The sequence below is a fragment of the Cariama cristata genome, unplaced genomic scaffold, assembly GCF_000690535.1.
Source record: "Cariama cristata isolate BGI_N322 unplaced genomic scaffold, ASM69053v1 scaffold37042, whole genome shotgun sequence".
NCBI lineage: Eukaryota > Metazoa > Chordata > Aves > Cariamiformes > Cariamidae > Cariama > Cariama cristata.
The window spans coordinates 92,371-111,437 of record NW_009603966.1 but is presented as its reverse complement, the minus strand read 5'-3'; the positions used below and the strand labels follow the sequence as shown (position 1 = coordinate 111,437).

General features: G+C 44.7%; 1 protein-coding gene across 1 annotated transcript in view; it reads right to left on the bottom strand.

The window, feature by feature from the left end:
• Positions 1 to 12,897: 12,897 nt before the first annotated feature.
• Positions 12,898 to 19,067, bottom strand: part of PRKAR1B (protein kinase, cAMP-dependent, regulatory, type I, beta) — a 97,917-nt gene continuing 91,747 nt past the window's right edge. The window contains exons 9-10 of the mRNA XM_009695396.1: positions 13,874 to 13,955; positions 12,898 to 13,440 (exon numbers count right to left, since the gene is read on the bottom strand). Of these exons, the coding sequence (XP_009693698.1) occupies positions 13,268 to 13,440; positions 13,874 to 13,955 (255 nt within the window). The 3' untranslated portion in view covers positions 12,898 to 13,267. The remainder of the gene's footprint in view (positions 13,441 to 13,873; positions 13,956 to 19,067) is intronic.

Below are 19,067 nucleotides of genomic sequence, written 5' to 3'. Positions count from 1 at the left end.
AGCTCCAGGCGAACCTTGTTCTGCAGACAGCCCTCCCCTTACCTGCGTGGCACCCAACAGCCAGCGCCGCTGGGTGCAAAGGTGCAGATTTGATCCATTTCCACCCTTTGGCCAAAATACATTCCTTTAATCATGCCCTCCTGGGAACTGAGGTTTTCTGTGTAATTGTTTTTCTGTTGGTAAAATGAAGCATGTTGGCTCCCAGAGGTTGTTGCAAGGCTGTTTTCAGGAGTGTGTCTTGGTGGACAGACAGGTCTTGCCTAGGGCTCCGCTGAGATGCTCTCACACATATTGGTTAATGGGCAGCACGTGGCTTTGCTCGTACTGAAGGACTTTGAATAACCCTTGCTCCCTGGGATGCTGGTGACAGCAGCGTGGCAGCAGCTTCTGCCTTGTATGGACGATTTCTTTTTCCCCAGCTGCTGCTTGGGCTGACATCAGAGCTCAGGTTCACCCATTCTCATCCCAGCACCCTGTCGCCGTCACACCCTGCTCGGCGGAAGGTGATGGTGTTTTTTCAGGACCCCACAGGACAGGCACATCCCCTGCTAAGGACGCTCACTGGTCCTGTCGCTTCAGACACACGTCCAGGTCTGCCAACAACCTCGCCTGTAATGATGGGTGGGACATAAAATGGATTAAAAACCCGAGGCCAGAATTTTTTTAGGTTAATCTGCTAATGCCAAAGGATCATATTTGGCAGCAACATAAGGAGAGAATTCTCATCAGTTTATATTTCTGCTTTTCTTCCCTTTAACAATCAAATTTTATATGTCATCGTGTGGAATCCAGATGCAGATAATCCTCCCCCAGTTAACACCACCCTAGTTGTGCCCTGTGGAGATCTGTGTGCTGCTTGTGGGAGCTGGAGAGATGTGGGTGCTGTGCTGGCCTAGAGACTATCTGGAGGGGTCTCAGAGGGTAACGCATAGCTTGGGGTCACAAGAAGGGCTTCTGGAGACACGTGCAGAGCTTTTCATGAGCACTTTTGAAGAAAGTGCCCTTTCACGTTTGCATCTTGCTTTGCAGTTTGGTGCAGGGGACAGCGGTAGCTATTGGAAAATGAAATATTTTGATTGTCACAGAGGAGAAACTCAGAGTTTTCCCTGAAAAACTTTCACACCAAATGGAAATTTTCTGACAAACTGTTCAGCCAGAATGACCTTTTGTACTACAGAACACACTGCAATGAACACTTTTTCTATCAGATTTTTCTTCTGACATTATGAATCCTGATGGGGGATTAGCTAACGTGGCTCGTTATCAGTGTACGTAGCATTGGAGAGGAAGACTTGAAGCTGTGTGAGATCTTGAAAACAGCCATCCGATGCCAATAAGCAATTTGAGATGCTGCTAGAACCAAAAAGCAGGAACCGTGGACTAAAATCGGTGCTGATGTTACTCCTAGCTATGGGTAAAGTTGCCCCAGGGCTGAATTTCCCTCAAGAGAGTCAAGCTGGGGAGCAAATTAACTTCTAAGAAACTCAGAGTGAATGAATTACGGGAATTAATTGATAAGGTCAGCAATGAAATCGTGACTCTATTGCAGAGGAAACAGGATGCATTTCTAAAGGGATAAGAACAGCCCCTTTGCTAGATTTATGGGGCTAAGGTGATGAGAGAGAGGTCAGATAATAACCTTTCAAACCACCAAGGCAGAGCAAATATGCTTTGCCATCGTCCGCTTGCTTTTCAATGTATGTGTGTCATGTTTGGAAAACAAGGCCCCGTCTGTCCCTGCTGAAACAGAAGCAACAAAATAACACTGATTGTTAGGGAAATGCCAAAACAGAAAAAAAGATAATTGAAACATTCAGGCTGCCAGTAAATGGGGATAAAGGCAATAAATCTTGAAAGCACGCTGCGTTATCTCGGGCAGGAGCGGCTGGCGCTACTCTTTGGCCAGCGTTTCGCCAGGCCGGGGAGGCTTCCTTCAGTGCCCGGTTATCTGGAGTGTCGGCCTTCAGCCAAGGCCACCAGCTTGCGATAGAAAAGGGATGCTGGATTGGAAAAGATACATGTCCCTCCTGCCACAGCTGTTTTCTCTTCTAATCAGAGATGCTCTGCATGGGGAAACGGCTGCAGGTGAAATGGGGTTTATGAATTAACCCTGCAGGCGCACAGCCAGCAAAACAGGAGGCAGAGAGGGGTGGCTTCGCTGGGGAAGGACACATGGCCCCTTACAGAGCTGCTCCAAGGCCATCTAGCATGGTCCTGGTGCTCCCTCATCACCCAGAGGGCTTGGTGGGCTGGAGGCTGCCACTCCGGTACTAGCGGTCTCCTATATCATTTTGAGGGTTCCTTGATGCCTGCACAAGCCACTGATCCCTAGTGACTCTGAATTTATTTTAACATGAATAAACTCGGAGTAAGTGGTCAAGGAACCCCCATGATTCAGCTGCAAATTTGATATAAAAGAAGACACAAACTTTCCTTCCAGTTTTATGTATAGTTGAAACATGAGCAATAGAGGGGGGGGGAACCTGCAAACAAAAATAGTATCCTCGAGTCTTCTGCTTATTACATGGCAACAAAAGTATGTGATGCTGCAAAGCTCTTGGCTCCTGGCCTTGCCCTGCTCTCACACAAATCCTGCAGAAGTTACGGAAGTCCAACGAGAATCCATGAGTTTTGATGAAGAGTATCCCTGCTTCCCTGCCCTCGTGACAGGAGTCAGCGCAGAGATGTGCCACAAGGCAAGTGGATGATAGGGACCACTTCATTACTGCCCAACATTGCACCCCATGACTTTGTTCACCCAATTTTCCCTTCTCAGTATCTGCTCTCCTGTTGTGGTGCTAAGGTTCATCTCTGAGTGATTTTTCAGCTGGCAGCCTGTGCAGCGGTGAAGCCCAGCCTCAGCCAAAAAGGGTCACCTGGTGGGACGTGGGCTCCAGGGAGCACATCAAAGCTGGAGGACTACAATCCTTCTCTGAAGAGCAGCTCCTCTTTGAGATTTTTCAGAGACCACCCTCTGCCCTTTCACTTGCTTTGATGTTCTTCAGATGGAGACAGGATTTCAAAATGCTTGACTACAGGATAAAAAAAATGTAGAGGAGAATGCTATTTCTCCCCCTGCTTCTTTCCGTCATCTGCTCAAGGGCTTGATCCTGCAAGAACTACTGAGACAAAACTGCAGTTGGGGGGGAAAGATGTTTTCCAAGACAACTCCAAGGTGGGCAGTAAGCACAGAGCAATTGGCTCCTGCCTGCGTTGCTTTGTGCTCATCAAGCAGCAGCCAGACACCCTCCAGGGAGACATGCTTTTTCCAAGGTGCCAGTATAGCTCCTTACACAGAGCACGTCAGTTTGAGGTCTCGAGGCATTGCTGTAAGACCCCAGCTTGCTATAGAAATGTTGATCTGGTAAAGATTACTTCTCTTCTGCAAAACACACCCCTTTCTTTTTCTCTGCTGTAGTAATTTTTCTGCAATTATAACTTACCGCTGAACAGCTTAAACTGCAGGCACTAATAGAACACAGGCAGCAGCCTCCCTCTACCTTCGGGTGGACAGCGTGTATCAGATGGCACCCGGATGGTTTCAGCATGAATCACTCACTGCCTCTGTAACCAACATTCCCATAACCTAAATCTATCAAAACGAACATAAACCACATCAGAAGCCAATTCTCAGATACTCATTTGCTAAGACTTTGGAAATCTCTTATATTAAACAGATCATGTCTTTATAGGAGTATGAAGCTGCCTTAATTATACAAAGGGTGAAAAGGAACCATCTTCCATCTGGGAAGGCTGTTTAACTTTTTCTGGCTTCCTAAAAAGCCATTGTCTTGTAAACTGAGCATTCCTTCACTAGCCGGGTAGACACAACATTCCCCATATCCCAACCAAACGCTGCGCAAGGCTGGCTTTGCTCTCTGTGAAGCAGTGGTACCTGACCCTGCCAGCCTGGAGACCCACGGGCACAGCCCCACGGAGATCAGAGGTGTGTGGGCAGGCTGGCCCTGTGCTGGCTTTTGCATGTGGTCCCTCAGCAGTGGCCTCTGGCCTGTTATTTTTTGGAAGGATGCGCTTTGCTCGGGCACTTACTGCGTATCGACACCCTTCTCCCTCTGCTTGCCGGCACCCTCCCACGCCGCCCCTGCGTGGGGTGCACACTGAGATTCAGCTCCAGGCGATGCGGCAGAGCAAGAGATGTTAGTCTTCAACCTTTTGGTTCCCTCCTCTGCCAAGCTGTGTGATACCAACAGCGATTCCCACCCCTTACCTCCCCAGTGACATTTTAAATTTGGAAATCAAACCTAGGAGCTTTGACATCGCGAGTCACTGGACTTGCAGGGTCAGCAGCATCCTCCGAGGCTTTCATCTGGTGTCTCTTGGGCTTCTCTGTATGGTTGGAGATGCGATAAAAACTCCAGATCTTCAGGAAGATGAACTGCTTCGTTACAAAGGCTGCCTCGTTTCTTACCAGCCACCTGGGCAGCAAGCAGGGCCAGGTTCACTCACACTGAGCACCCGAGGAAGGTGACACCTCAGAATACTAAACAACATCCATCAAATGCCCTTTGCTTGCAAACCATGCAGAATTTTGTTCTGCAGCTAAAGAACAAACTGTGAGTAGCAGTGAGGTGTCAGCTACTAACATCAAGTCAGATCTTATAGGGAATATTTTCCTTCCATGTTATGATAATCCCAGGCATTTTCATTCTGCACCAGTAGCTTTTATTCTTAGTTTTCTTCATCTGTTGATGATAACGTATTCACTTTCCATTTGTGTACACACTCTGGTACATGCTATTGTACAGCTGATGGGCCTTAAGTTCATGCTTTATTGAAGGTATATTTCTTTCAAAAGGTTTTACATTGCTAGAGGTAGCAAGTCACAAAATAAAACCATTATTGCAAATATAATTTGAATATTAATCTTGATATAATCCACAGTAAATATTTATATGCAGTACAAAAGTGGCTGGATTTGTTTACAGTTTGAAATTGTTGGAGAGAGGATTCCGTGTAGATTAGTTGGCTAATCTGCTGTAATCGGCTTAAAAAGCAACCAAAATGGGTTTTCTTTCACTGAATCATTTTAGCCCTAAGTGTGCAGTGACTTCAGATAGGGAACGGATTCAAGCACAAAAGGGCATTTACCTTGTGGGCACTCAGAGCATTGCTCGCATTGCAGGAGAGCCATAAATTTCCTCTTCTGCCTTAAAGAATGGGACAGCTGCAGTGACTGAATTTAAGCTGAGGTGGGTGTCAGGCTCTTCTATCCCATTTCCTCGCTGCAGCATTTGAACTACATCGCCTGGGGATAAACTGATCTTTGATGAGGCACCTGCGAGGTGTTTGCACAGAAGTTGTCCTTTCTGAATTTATTCTGTTTTATTTTACTCCCTCCTAAGGAGAATCTACATGAGGTGCCTCTAAACTAGCATGGTCCTGAGTTAATAAGGAAAGCATCCTGCTAGTTTTCTTGACGTTGCTAAATTTTGGGAGGAATGGGAAAGTATCCCATATTCTTTACTCATAGCTCAGCTTTGCTCACAAGGGAATTGCGGCTCACAGTGGAAAAAGATTTTAGATACTCACCATACTTCACAGAAGGTCTCTGGCTGTTCTGGGTTCCCACGGGACCTGTGTGTCTCTGTGCAGGGGCTGCAAGGTTCGGGCTTGGACCTCTGATAGCCCAAGGAGTTAAGAGCAAAGCACGGGCAGCAAACTCAGAGATCCTCCTCCAACCAAGCAACGAGCTTGGCTGCAAGGTTCATTTCACACACAGCTGAGACGGTGTGAATGGTGATGAAATCCCTTAACGTGGTTGTTCACAACGCACCAACATTCAGAGGTAGCAGAGGGATCTCTCCGAGCCCCTGTCCTTGGTGCAGGGATGCTCACAAAGAGGTGGCTTCTCTGAGACAACGCGCTGGCTGCAGCGTGGGTGAGTTCTGAGCCCCCCGCACCCTGTCTCTCCAGGATATGGGCATGAGCCAGGCAGGGAGCAGCCCTGCCAGGGGAGAAATGGGCTGAAAGAATCCTCCCTGTGGGTATGAGGCCATTTTATTTCCCATTTACCCACCACACCTGGGACCAACCAGGTGGCCATCAGCAAAGCCCACATCTCCCTGCTCCCGACTGGTTTTAAATCCCATTTCTTGTACACCCCGTGCCGGGCAGGCTGGGCACTCTCCTGCCTGTAACCTGCTCCTCCGTCTGGGTCAGAACAGAAGCTGCAGCCCAGCTCTGCTCCTGGGCCTTGAGACTGAGAACCTCCCCAGGGAAACCTGGGGAAGGAAAAACACATCTTGCCTCATCCTGTAAACAGCAACAGCCGCAGGACTGCAGATCCCAGTCTGGGAAGGGATCTGGCCCATCACCTGCGCTGCCCTCTGGCAAATGCATCAGCTTTTGGTGTTGGGGCAATCACTTTTTCTTCCCCTACCACATATCCCCAGTGCCGGTAGATTATTTCAGTGTGGGTCCCTCTGAATAATACATTCATCCGCAGTCCTTCCCCCACCCCGTCCTCAGCAAGGCCTTCATTAGTTGAATACAGTGGCTCAGCTCCAGCACACACAGCTGCCGTCACTGCTGCAATTCTTTTGCCTTGAGAAAAAGCATATACAATTTAATATGCTCCTGGCACAACAGCTTTTCTGTAGCAGAGGAGGCGGGTTTGTTTATGGGTATTTTGATAGGGCAGCTTTCATCCGGACACAGGTTCTGCTGCATCTCCCCGCTCACACAAGGACGCCTTTGTTGGGCTTGTTCTTGTGTTCCTCAGGAACCTCTGGCCGTTTTGGTACCTTCTCCTGCCCCCTGCAAATCCAAGTTTTAAAAAGCCCTCCTTGACTAATCCTCTATTTCTCTAAAAGCTAAATCCCAGGCTAAGGGCCAGAAATGCAAGGCAATAGGAGAGAGTGTGATGCTTTACTGGATACGTGTCAAGGATGTGAGCCACCCTGCCATCTCATGGGAATTTGGCCCATGGTAGCATGTGCTGGATGCATCTGAGTGTCCATGTCAGTGGGAATGGAGCTCGTGATGCTGCCGGTGGCCGTTACCGGTGACTTACAGGATTACCACTATCGGGAGCAGCTCTATTGCTTTCCCAGATACCTTTGGCCTCTCCAAGAGCCGTGCAAACCATGCACAGGGGCATGACTCCTTCTTCCTGATTGCAGGACCAAGGCTGGGGCTTTTCCATTTCTGCAGGAGCCGGTGCTAAGAAATGCAGATTCTCTTCCAGCAGCGATTCCCGCAGTCATCGTTACGCAAGTTAAACTGTGAACAGCAACGCATCTCCCCGCTCGGCGCTTCTGTGGCACATTCAGCTCCCCAGGCAGGGTGGGGTGCAGAAGAGATGCACCTCCGGGCTGGAAAGTCTCAATCAAGTAACACAGAGTCTGCAAATGCAGCCAACTACTTCTAGCTGGCAAATTGCTTGAGCTGCCCCCGGATGAGAAGGAGAAATAATCTCTTGTATTTTTCAACTGCTAAGTCTGTTCCCTCTCGCTGCCGTAGTGGAAATAAATGGTGGGAGGGTTCAGCCAGCACTAATTCATTGCCACGTTCGATCTGAAGTCGCTGCGACTTTGTGCTTGGCCCACAAATACAACCAAGAAAATGAAACCAGCTAGAAATACGGGTAATCAGCCGATTATCGTAAACACATGGTAACAAAACAGTGTCACTCTGTAGTGCATATAAATTCCACACATGTGGAGGAATGCAAAGCAGCTATTGTACCCCCACTTTGCAGATCCATTTCACTATTTTCCCAGTTTATCTGGAAAATACATACTGCATGGTACTGTACGTCGTATTTCACTGCTATGCACCATGATGTCTTCTAATGGAACAATCGCCATGCTTGTAGTCTAAGGGCAATACAAAAGTGCTTTCAAATAATAACAATACATTTTCTGTATAAAGAGGATAGGGAGTAGCCACTTCCCAGAAAGGCTTGATTTCCCTAGAGCCAGCAGTATGAACATCCAGAGCGCCAGTAACAGCAGGCAGTGGTGAGAAAATCCCTACCTCATCATCAGTCTATACATCCCATCTCCAACTGCCAGTTCTTGCAAAGAGCGGGGGCTGTTAGCACCCACCAAGGGTAAGGTGAATGCACCCGGCGAGTCCTGGCAGCGCGAGGCTCGATTTATCCCATCAGGGCTTGGGTGAGGGGCACTTTTTTGGCAAATCAACTCTTTCGGCTTCGAACCAAAGCTGTGAGTAGAGAGGAGCAGTGTTCTCGCAGCCCGGCTACCAGAGGTCACGCTGCAGCGCAGCATCTGCCAATTCATTCAGCACTGCTGGCCCATGCAGCGACATGGCACGCCACTGTTCCATGTTTGGAGATGGTTTATACTGGAATAGGAGCCATCTTCTTGGGTAAAATGATTATTTTTTTCCTCCGTGAGAGCTCACAACTTTTTAAAGAGAACTCTGCACACTTAAAATTGCCAGAGCACAGGAGGATGGGATGTGTGTTGCAGCTTGTCTGGGCAGCGAAGGCTCTCTGCGATACTTATCCAGAGAGTGACTTGAAAACGAAGATTAAAACACAGCTGGGGAGGGGCTGGAACACTCAGAGGTGAAAAGTTACCTGTGCACCTCTGAGATAGGAGTCAGAGTACGCCCAAGGAGACGCTCGTGCTTTGCTTCCCTTTCCCAGGCAAAGTGCAGCTTCTTTTCTAAAAGCTGAATCCAGAGTTTTAGACATCAGAAGAATCACTTTGGTATTGGAGCCTGATCAAGCACAAAAAACGTCCTCAGCCTTCACAAAAATACCAGATGGCTGCAGATGCCAGCTCCTTTTCAGAGAAAAGGCCAGCTTGTTGTGCGAGTGCTGCATCCCAGATAAAACTCTGCTGAGCAGCAATGAGCCATAGAGAAACCCTTGGAGGAGGAGGACCATCAAAGCCCATCCATTCCCATAACACCAGATTTTCAAGGCGACGCATCGCTCATATCCAAATATGTTCTCCTTCTCCAGAGGGAATTGGGACCTACAGAAATGACTCTCGCTGTGGAAACACTCTGAGGAGTTTCTGAGCAGTCGTGTGCATTTGAAGAAGGCAAAAATGAGCTCCAGTCAGAGTTGCCAAATCATTAGAAACAAATTAAAAAATCATGCCTGGGAATGTGAGAGTAGATAATTCGGTCTCTAAATGGTGAGCTGGTCTTGGAAATATCACGTGTGAGCTTTTAAACTGGTTAGTACTTCTTGGGTCAATGGTGCAACATCATGTACTCTGTCTTCCTACTCTGCTAACTCCCATCCACCTGCAGCCGTCATTGTGGACACACAGTGATGTTCCTGTGGCATGGCGATGAACAGCAGGCAATAGCACTTCTGGCTCTCTTTAAGGAGATCACCGTGGTTTTGCCTCTGCACAAGATAATATTCTCTCTCTCAGCTGCTACACAGAAATATGCGCAAAGAACAAACATGATCTCTTCCATAAATAGGTCAATGAAAGGATTTATGCACCATTTAAGACTTAAAACTGAATGTGATGCACACACCTTGTGCAACCTTCACAACAGGAGAAACGTTACCCTTCGTGTGGTGACTCTGCATCTGAAGACCGCTTACCGCAAGAAAAACAAACCAGCAGCCAACAACCAAACTGGCATGAACTGGGATTACGTGGTTCTCTGCAATAGCTCCTGTTTTCCACCAACACCTGAACAGGTAACATAGTGCCAGACTGTGCTTGCTTGAGGATCATGGATTGACGGGGTTCATATGACTCAACAACTTTAGGCACCCATTGCCACAAAGCAGTGAGAACGCTTGAGAGAGCTTACAGTAATGATACACACACGAAAGCCTGGTCAGCCACATGGGCCTTATAAAAAACCTGGAGATACAATTAGTTTCTATTAAAAAAAAAAGTATTTTCTTTTGTTTTGGGAGTCCTGAAATGGCTGCAACACAATTAAAACCAACCGAAAAAAGAATGGCAATGAGGAGTGTCAAGATGCTTTTTTCTGGGGAGCGTGGGCTGGTAATGTCCTTCTGGAAGAACCTCAGAGAGAGTGGTCACTTTTGATTACTACATAATGTGAGTAATTCTCTGGAAAGACGAGTCCTTCCCGCCTGAATCATAGCGAAGGGGGGAAAAATAACACACTCCAAAAACGGAAAGCTGGACAGCCCTTGGATGTCGGGAGCCGCCCAAGATTCCTTTGCGGGGGCCACCACAGAGGAGCGGCACAGGGTGAGTCCACCAGCCCTGCACGCCACTCTGAGGCGACGGCTCCAGCACCAGAGCCAAGCTTGGACCCCAAGGTACCAACTGATGTGGACCCCAAGGTACCTACTGAGGTGGCCATCCAGAGCTCTGGTGGGTATCGTAGGTAGTGCAGCACTAACCACACGCTAAACACCTCTTCCTCACCCAGAAGCCGTACTCTCCAGTCCTTCAACCCATGTATTCACCCCGATGCATGAGATACAGATGGTTCCTTTGGAGGCTCTGCCTTCTCCGCGAAGTTTGTTCTCAATGTAGTCCTTGGCCAGCCCATTACATGAACAGAAGCCATGGCAGCAGCACAGTACATCTCTGGTGCCAAAAATGGCTTTGTGCTTCAGTCCCAGGGCAGCTGCACTGCTAAAAATCCATGCATGGCCAGAAGTTGAGAGGAACGATTGGGACAGATCCCCAGTCTGGTCAGGGCCATGGGCTTTCTCTACAATACTCAGGGGGAAAAAGGAGCAGTATTGGTATTTGAGAAAGAGCGAGCATGTTCTTCCTCAAGTCTTCCCGCTGGCTGTACAACAGACTCAGCAGCAGTCCTGTGGGTTTTGAAGTTCGTCACAGGGTCCCTACGACCAGCAAGACAGCTCGCATACTGCATGTTCCACATGTGCTTAAATGCCTGGCTAAACTGGCATCTAAACAACAACATGAAGGTTTGAGAGACATCTTGAACCCCTATTTCTTTATACAAACATACATGGTTACATTGAAACAGAAGAAATTTTGTTCTTCATGCTAATCCTCCAGAAAACCAGTTTGGTTTCCATTACTATATATAGCACTGGGATTCTTGGTCTATTTTTTGTCCCTTTGCATCTGATTATTTTCAGTAGAGTTCAAACTTTTTATGATACGCAGATTTTAACTAGAACATGACTTCTATTCATACAGACTTCCATTATTAATAAACCCACAATGGCCGCATATAATGTAGAAGAATTTTATTCATACTATAATTCTGTCCCATCATCCACTGCAAATATTACAATTATCTTTAAAATGTCATTGAATATAATTTTGTTCCACTTAAAGCATAGGAATCCTGCTGTTAAATGGTTACACTTCTCTTGAGATTGCTTATAACAGAACCATAATTCAAATGTATTTTCCATGAGCTGTAAAGGTTTAAAGCAAAGAATCTGTGTTGTATGTGTGTGCTCGAGTGACTTCTAAACAGTGAGGCTAATACTTGATGTTTAACCAGAAATGTGTCTTGCATATTGTGCGAAACACTCACAATTTTTTACCAATACAACAGAAATGCAATAGGTAAAAGAACATACATGAATGACTGGTAGCCTTTAAAAAATATTTCTTTTAAAAATTGCACAAGAGAATACAAAAACAGTGAAGCAAATCAAAAGTTTTGCAAATGCATATACATTTTTATATATATATTTATAATGAGGGTCTGCCTATATAAATGTATGTGACAAAAGTTGGAAGGTTGAAAAATGTGAATGGTCATATTTAATAACACGTGCAAGAAGCGTAACATAATAATAATAAATAGTAGCAACGAATATACACTGACAGGACCACTGAAAATACACTGAAATAAATTAAGCACCTTGAAGTGATGAGAAGAGTCTGAAGTCGAAAAGCAGTTAGCTCTGTAAAAAACATTTTCTGTACCTTTTAGATGTCAAAGGGCAAAACTCTTATTTCTCCCACCAAGAGGGCCCAATATTCCAGTAGCTGCCCACAGTGGTTTTTACAGAAAGTTTTGCCATAACTGAAAAGCGGGCAGTGCTATTTAGGGTAGCGGAGACGCAGACCTTTGCTGCTGTTAGCAAAGACAAGTTTTCCTTCAAAGGAAAAGCTTCTCAAAGAATAATCTAAATGATCCCATCCTTGAGGGCTGCGCAGCAGAGTAAGGTCTGGATCTGCAAAAAGCTCCGTTCAAGAGGAGACCCATGTCTAGGCAGGGCAGCAACAACTGCCAGCGAGGCTGCACGCCCCTGGAGGGACCTGAACCAGGACTGCAAGAACCTGGTGCTTTTTGCTATGATATACATGTCTTTTGGAGGACAGGCAGCATTTTGAAGCATGTATTTGGCTCCCAGAAAATCCTTAAAAAATGCTAAAATTTAGTCATATACTAAAAGAAAGGCATTTGAATTTAATTAAGTGGACCTTATTAAAAACAAACTGCCATTGTTGCCCCTGATGTACACCTGGCACTCTCTCTTCAGCATTTCATATAATATTCAGAGAAGTGGCTGAGGACACTCGCTGCAGATAAATATGTTTCAAAGCCCACTTAATTCAGTGGAGAAGTTCCCGTTGGACTTTTAAGGGATGTAATGCAAACCCTCATTTAAAAAAAGCTGAGGACAAATAACTTAGGTCCTAAAGGCTCCATTTGAATTCTTATAAAACTTTGTCCCTTGACCTCTTCACCCAGAAGACTGGAGCAGGCTGTTTGGCTTAGTATATCCTACAAAGCAGACCTGAAAGGGCACCTAACACGGAGGAATACGGCCCCTGTATCTAAGCCACAAACAAATTAACTCAAAAGCTCTACTTTTCCCTGGCTTGCTGGAATGATCAAAACCTTCCTCCAACCTTCCCTCATAAACTGCATGACTGCCACTCACCCCGTGGAATTTCAGAAGCCTCCCGTCCATAACCGGTGAAAAGTCTTTTAAAAGTGACAGGCAGAGGGACATCGCTTGGGCAAAGAAGCTTGACAAAAGATGAATAAGACAAACTTTAAAGATAATGAGGGAAATAGAAATTCATATGTATTTTAAATAGTTAAAAACACAGTTTTAAGCTATATGATCCAACAATAGGTAAAAATCTTGCCTGCAAGCCAAGGGCCTAATCTTCCCCAAAGCTAGTCTTATCTAAAGAGTTGTCTTCCTACTTACATGATACATGAGATTTGAACTGACATCCACTACGTGACATAAACAGAAAAAATACACATAAAATGCACACTTTTTATTTTTTTCTTCATAAAGCTATGGAGCTGCACAGAGCAAATTTAAGTGCACAAGGTCACACAAAGGCAGCTTTCCAAAAGGAATCATTTAGACCGTGAGTGAAATGAAACTGTTGTATCTCTGAATGTTTCTCTTGAGGATTTCGGAACAAGGACCGAGCACTCGTTCGAAGCGGGGCCGATCCAACTTTACGCACTTCAGGGGTCCGCGTGCCACCACCGTAGCAGCCCGGGGCCGATTGAGCAGTAACGCTATCTCACCTGGAAATAGGGATAAATATGCGGTCACACCCCCTGTGCCTCTTTTTTCGGAGGGTGCATATTCTAGCCACCATCTAGTTGCTTTGGTTGCAGAACCTCTCCCTTTATATATCTCTTGATAGACACTTTACATAATTCTGTTGACAGTACAAATGCATTACACATGCATAATGCATGCGTGTAAAATGCCTTTGAAAACAAATGCTTTCAGACTGTTTTGCTGATTCTGGATCTGTCTCCTGTCAGCTATACGGGTGTAAACCAAGGAATGGTTTCAGCTTCACTGAAATCTCTCAGTATCGCTGAAAGCAGCAGCTGACCTACACATAACCCCTCTCACGTAAAAGAGTAGGACATTAATTAAGACAATGACTACTTGATACAACTCCACGTGCCTGTCTTTCTGAACCATACTTAAGCTGAAGTGTCTTACCAAAATAATCTGAGGGACCAAGTCTTCCGACTTCGATGTACTCCTCGTTGTCAGACCTGCGCTGCAGCACAGAAGCTGTGCCCTGGGAAGAGAAGTGCAGAAAGTCAGTTGGCTTTGCTTAAACGCGTTATGCTTTAAAAAGCATCAAGTCCTGAGTATTTCCTTTTGCGTGTCACACTCCTTTAATTCTGCTATAGGAGAGATTACAATTTCAGTCAATGCCTTATATATCAATGAAAGGAATTAAAGGATAAAAAAGAAAATCCATCAGTATGACAAACAATTTCACTCTTATGAATTGTTTGGATGCAGACAGATTTAGCTCACACAGAAGAGAAGAGGAACAGGACAGAACTCAGCAACGCCTATTTAACTAATGCACATCATGCTGTGCAAATCTGTGCTTTAATATACTTTAAAAATATGTTCTGGGTGGATGCAGAACCTTACAGAGATGCAGAAAAGATTTACATCAAAAGGAATAGAAAGGCAATTTTCCCAGTCACAATCCTGGGACATGATTTTGTAAGATAGCAAACACAGTTTATTCCTCACTTGAGCATTCATTGGATCTATTGCTGAAACGGTTGAAAAAGGGAGTTTTTAATGCTTGTCGCAGCAAAGGGTGACTTTTTTTAGTGGCTTTGCCCGCTTGTGGCCTGTAGTGATCTGGACACCTGTGAGTCAGTTGCTGGAGAGATGGAATGTGTCTTGTCTCCACCACCCTTAATAACTGCTGTACTTGACACGTGCTAATACATGTCAAAACTCAGTTACAGTCTATTTAAACCTTCAAAGAGGTTTTACATGCAGAAATATTCTAACCTGGAGGAAATCTTAAATTATTGTGGCATAAAGCTTTTGTAGAGGAATAGAGAAGGTATCTGCTTTTCTGGAAAAAAAAATGACAGTAACATACGAAATTATCTTCTGAGTCCAAACCAAAAGCATAGGCACAGGCAAAATGTTAACATATTTTTATTTTAACTGAAATTGAGAAGATTTTTAAATAGACTGGAGAGCTATTTTTTGACAGTGCAGTTGGAGATGTTGGATTGATGTTCCGATGGTTTTTTTAAGATTTTCAGATTCGAAAGTAATACGTATGGGCTGATCCTGCCCCAACCAGGACAGGGAAGGGAAGGGGACACAGTAATGCGGACTATCCTCGGAAGACTGATGCCAGTTATTGGAAAAAATCACAGCCCTCACTCTGTAGTTGAACACCCAAGTCTTGCATTGCTTGGCTCATCAGCGCTGTCGGTGCCTGTAAGCAGGTGCAGGACCACCCCAGCCTGCAGCATAAACCTCCCTCCAGTGCAGAGTGTTCCATGCAGATTCACTGACTGCAAATACCCTGCAGCTTCCTTGCATGAAAAGAAACTTGTGTGCCCCAGGTTATGGTGGGGGACTTGAGAAGACACTGAGCACCCTGAAACGCCTTGGCTTCAATGAGGTTAAAGGCACTCAGCACTCTGCAGAACCAGCCCTTCACCTTTGCACTGCATTTAACTACACCCTATAGTATCCCAAACATCGTCATTGAATTGCAAATCTGAACAGCAGTGTAAGGCTGCTTCACGTCTGGCTTTTGCTCCTCTAGGACCTGGTGGCCCAGGAATAACCAGAGCAGTAGACTATCCACTATTATGTAGCAAACAATCATAATTTGCTTTCTTCTGAAGAAACAGAACTAAGCTGCTGTAATACCATTGTATTGCATTATGTCCTATTTCATAACAGAGTTATTTTTAAGCTCAAACACTTTAAAAATTGCTGGGTCGCTCTCTAGGTTAACTTATGTGCTATATAAATGAAGAGATAAATCTTACTTCTGCTGATGCCAGGAACCAGAAACAAAAATCAAATAATGTGCAATGTTTGTTTGAGACATGCTAAGCAGCTAATGGTTTTTAAACAGACTTGGATGTATATCAAATTAATCTGGCACATTGAAAGTTATAATTTCTCATTTTGCCCATTAATGGTAACCTGTGCTTGGTATAAATCCCTAGATATCAGACTGTCAACACGTTACATTGGTCACAACAATTTACCATTCCACCCCATCAGCTACATGCCGTATCGGTATTACAAAACTACTGAAGAAACACTAGGGCTGTAAATCCAGCTCCATTTGAAAACAATCACAAACCTCTTCTCAGCTTCAGTTCTTACACTCTTAACATGCCAGGCAGTGAATGGCAGAAGATACAGAACTATGTGCTTGGCACAACGTGCATGAGCAAGGGCACCTGAGCTGGGCTAGGTTGTTCAGAAATAAGCCAAACATACAAGGGAAGGTTGGTTTTGCTCTTTTGTGGGGTTTGTCTGGGGTTTTGTCTACCATTAAAACATGGCATGCACATAAAAGTATCCACAGCAAGTCTAAGGCTCTCCACAGAAGTAACTGGAAGAACTGGATATAAGAAAGTGATTTGGTGCCTGTCAAGTTTCCAGCAAAAATTCCTTATCCTTGATATAACTAAATTGTTCCGCCAAAGCTGCTGTTTTCCAAGATCTTCCAGTAAATCTGCAAGGGCATGAAAATGCAAAGACAGTGTAATGAGTTCTGTTATTCACACTTACTGCAATTTTTCAGAACAAACACGCATTCATAAGCAGCATTCTCAGAAATAACCCATACAGGGAATAATGCGTATATGGACCTCTCTCTTGCCAAACTTCAGATCAGGTGCAGCTCACTAAATTGATGCTGTTCTTGTTGCCTGTGCAGCATAGATGGATTCAGCTTCAGAATCGCTTCCATCCCCTGTCATCCTGTCCGTCCTCATCTGGAGCCTGGCAAAAACCTAACCCCTTGACCCAAATAGCTGTCTGCAATCCATGTCCCCAGTCTCTTTCCCAAAACTGTTTTTTTAAAAAAAACTTTTATTACAGATGTTTTATTACATAAAACAAAAAAAAAATCCCCAAAGTAATCATATTGACGGCCCATGTCAAATGAAGAAAGGACTCGATTTCCCACTGCCCACCTTGAGCATGTTGCCGTAACGGTAATCACAATATCAAGCAATATTGGTTTCATCTCCCCAAGTGTCAGCTTTTATTGTGGCTAATATTTTTTTGACAGGGTCCATATGATATAGGACTCCAATAAGTCAGTCTTCTGAAGCAATTTCTTCCACTGTTCCACTACAGTCGGCCTTTTTAATCCAAGAAACACCATGATATCTGTTGGAGGAGGACAGATGTGTCTGGCCTCCACAATAAACACTTGGCTTGGCAGGATAAAGCAACGCATATTCCAGATACATATTTTTCCACTCTCGTTTTAACAGTCACATAGGCTTTTCCCGTTGCCCAGTGAGAACAGGTCTATCACACAGCAAAAGAAGTTTCCCGAAACCCTGACAGCCAGCACCCAGATGTAAGATCTGATTACGCCGCTTGGCCTCTTGTTGCACCAGTCACCAGCACCACAAGTACATCCTGGAGCACTGTCAGAGTTACCTTCACGGGAAGACTGTCCACACCATGAAACAAAGCAGATGTATTTGTAATTATCTATCTGTATCACTTTCACTTTGCATGTCTCATCTCTGGAATCAATGCTATTCTGACCGTATTAGAGGAAGAGTCCAGCTGTAGACAACCAGTGTAACCAGGGCAAAAATAATACAGAATTAAATAACACATAATACAATACTACAGAAATAATCCTTTATTACCCATATACTTAATGAAGTTGTCATACAAAACGAATTGGGTGCTGACCCCTACCCTTGCTCCCATCACAGGTTTCATGGCTGTATTTCATTTGACTTTACTTGTCAAATCTTTCCAACGCAGTTTTTGAGCTTTCTGTCCTTCTTGTGCTTTAGCAAACCCTACCTCCTATAATTGATATGACTGAATAAATCTCCTGATCCCTGTCCCAGGCATTATTTAGCAAGGATTCAAGGGGCTTATCACTGTCACTCCCAAAAGCATTTGGTCTTGGTGGGAAAGATTTCCCCTTAAATGACACACAAAACTTGGGAAGATCAGTCTCTCTGAAATAAACTGCACAATCCTAGATTTGCAGGATCAGGCTATTTAGTGCTGCTCAATTTAAAATACTGTCTTGTACACTGATAGCTATTTCAGCCTCCTACACCACCAAGCAAAACCTACAGAGCACAGGCTCAAAGACTGTCAAGAAGTTTGACACCATTTAATAAATCACCTCTTTGTGATGATATTAAACTAAAGGCAGACAGGCATGTCTTTCTGCTAGCAGTCACTTGGGAGTGAAATTATGATCTTTGGTGGATCCAGGAATATTCCCTTTCAGTCACTGGGGAGTGCCTGTATTCCCAGGAACCAGTATCATTAACCTTCTCTCCTCTCCTCCAAGGAAATGGCATCTTATTGCAAAAACAACAGGAGTTGCAGTTCCAAAAGCAATATGCCATCACCACCTCTCTGCCATCCTCACCCCACGCATCTGCTCACTCCCTCTATCACTAGTCTGTCGTGGTGCTGAGAGTATTTATTTGACTCTTTCAAATGCATCAGCAGTTTGTTTTCTAAAAATTTATGGCTTAGATACGGCACCATAATTTAAGATATAAAAAATAAATTAAGGTTTATAATCCATGAGCTCCCATCCTCTCCAAAGTAATGAGATTTTGATAGATGTTTCACTTTTAAACTATTGGACCATACAGATGAGTGAGACATCCTATAGCATAAAGACAGTGACCCATCTGGATCAACATTGAGATTCCCAGGCCTTATCCTGCATGCACTTATAAGCACTAGCTGCTGCAGGAACCCTATTTTTATATTTGAGTATGAATCCTATAGCCAGCAGTTGACCTAAGTAGCCTGGCTACAAAAGGCAAGTGTTCATGATGCTAAAAACTGAAATCCTGTAATTTTTCCTCTATTTCTAGCTCAGCAGATCAGATGGGATCATTCCCTGGCAGCATAAGGCAAAACATGGAGGATAGGGATGTGCCTGTGTTACCTCTGGATGGGACAGGCTGTGCAGAATGGTCCTTCACCAGGGGCAGTGGGTGGGAAGGGAAATTCAGCACTGTTTTAAAAACTTTTTGGTTTAAAAGTCCATCGTGTTGAAGTTTCGGGTTTGCTGGTTTAATCTCCCATTTTAAAGATATAGCAATCAGTAAAAACTATAGTGAGGCTCCATCTGTAATAAAGGACATATTTATTATTAAAATTGAAT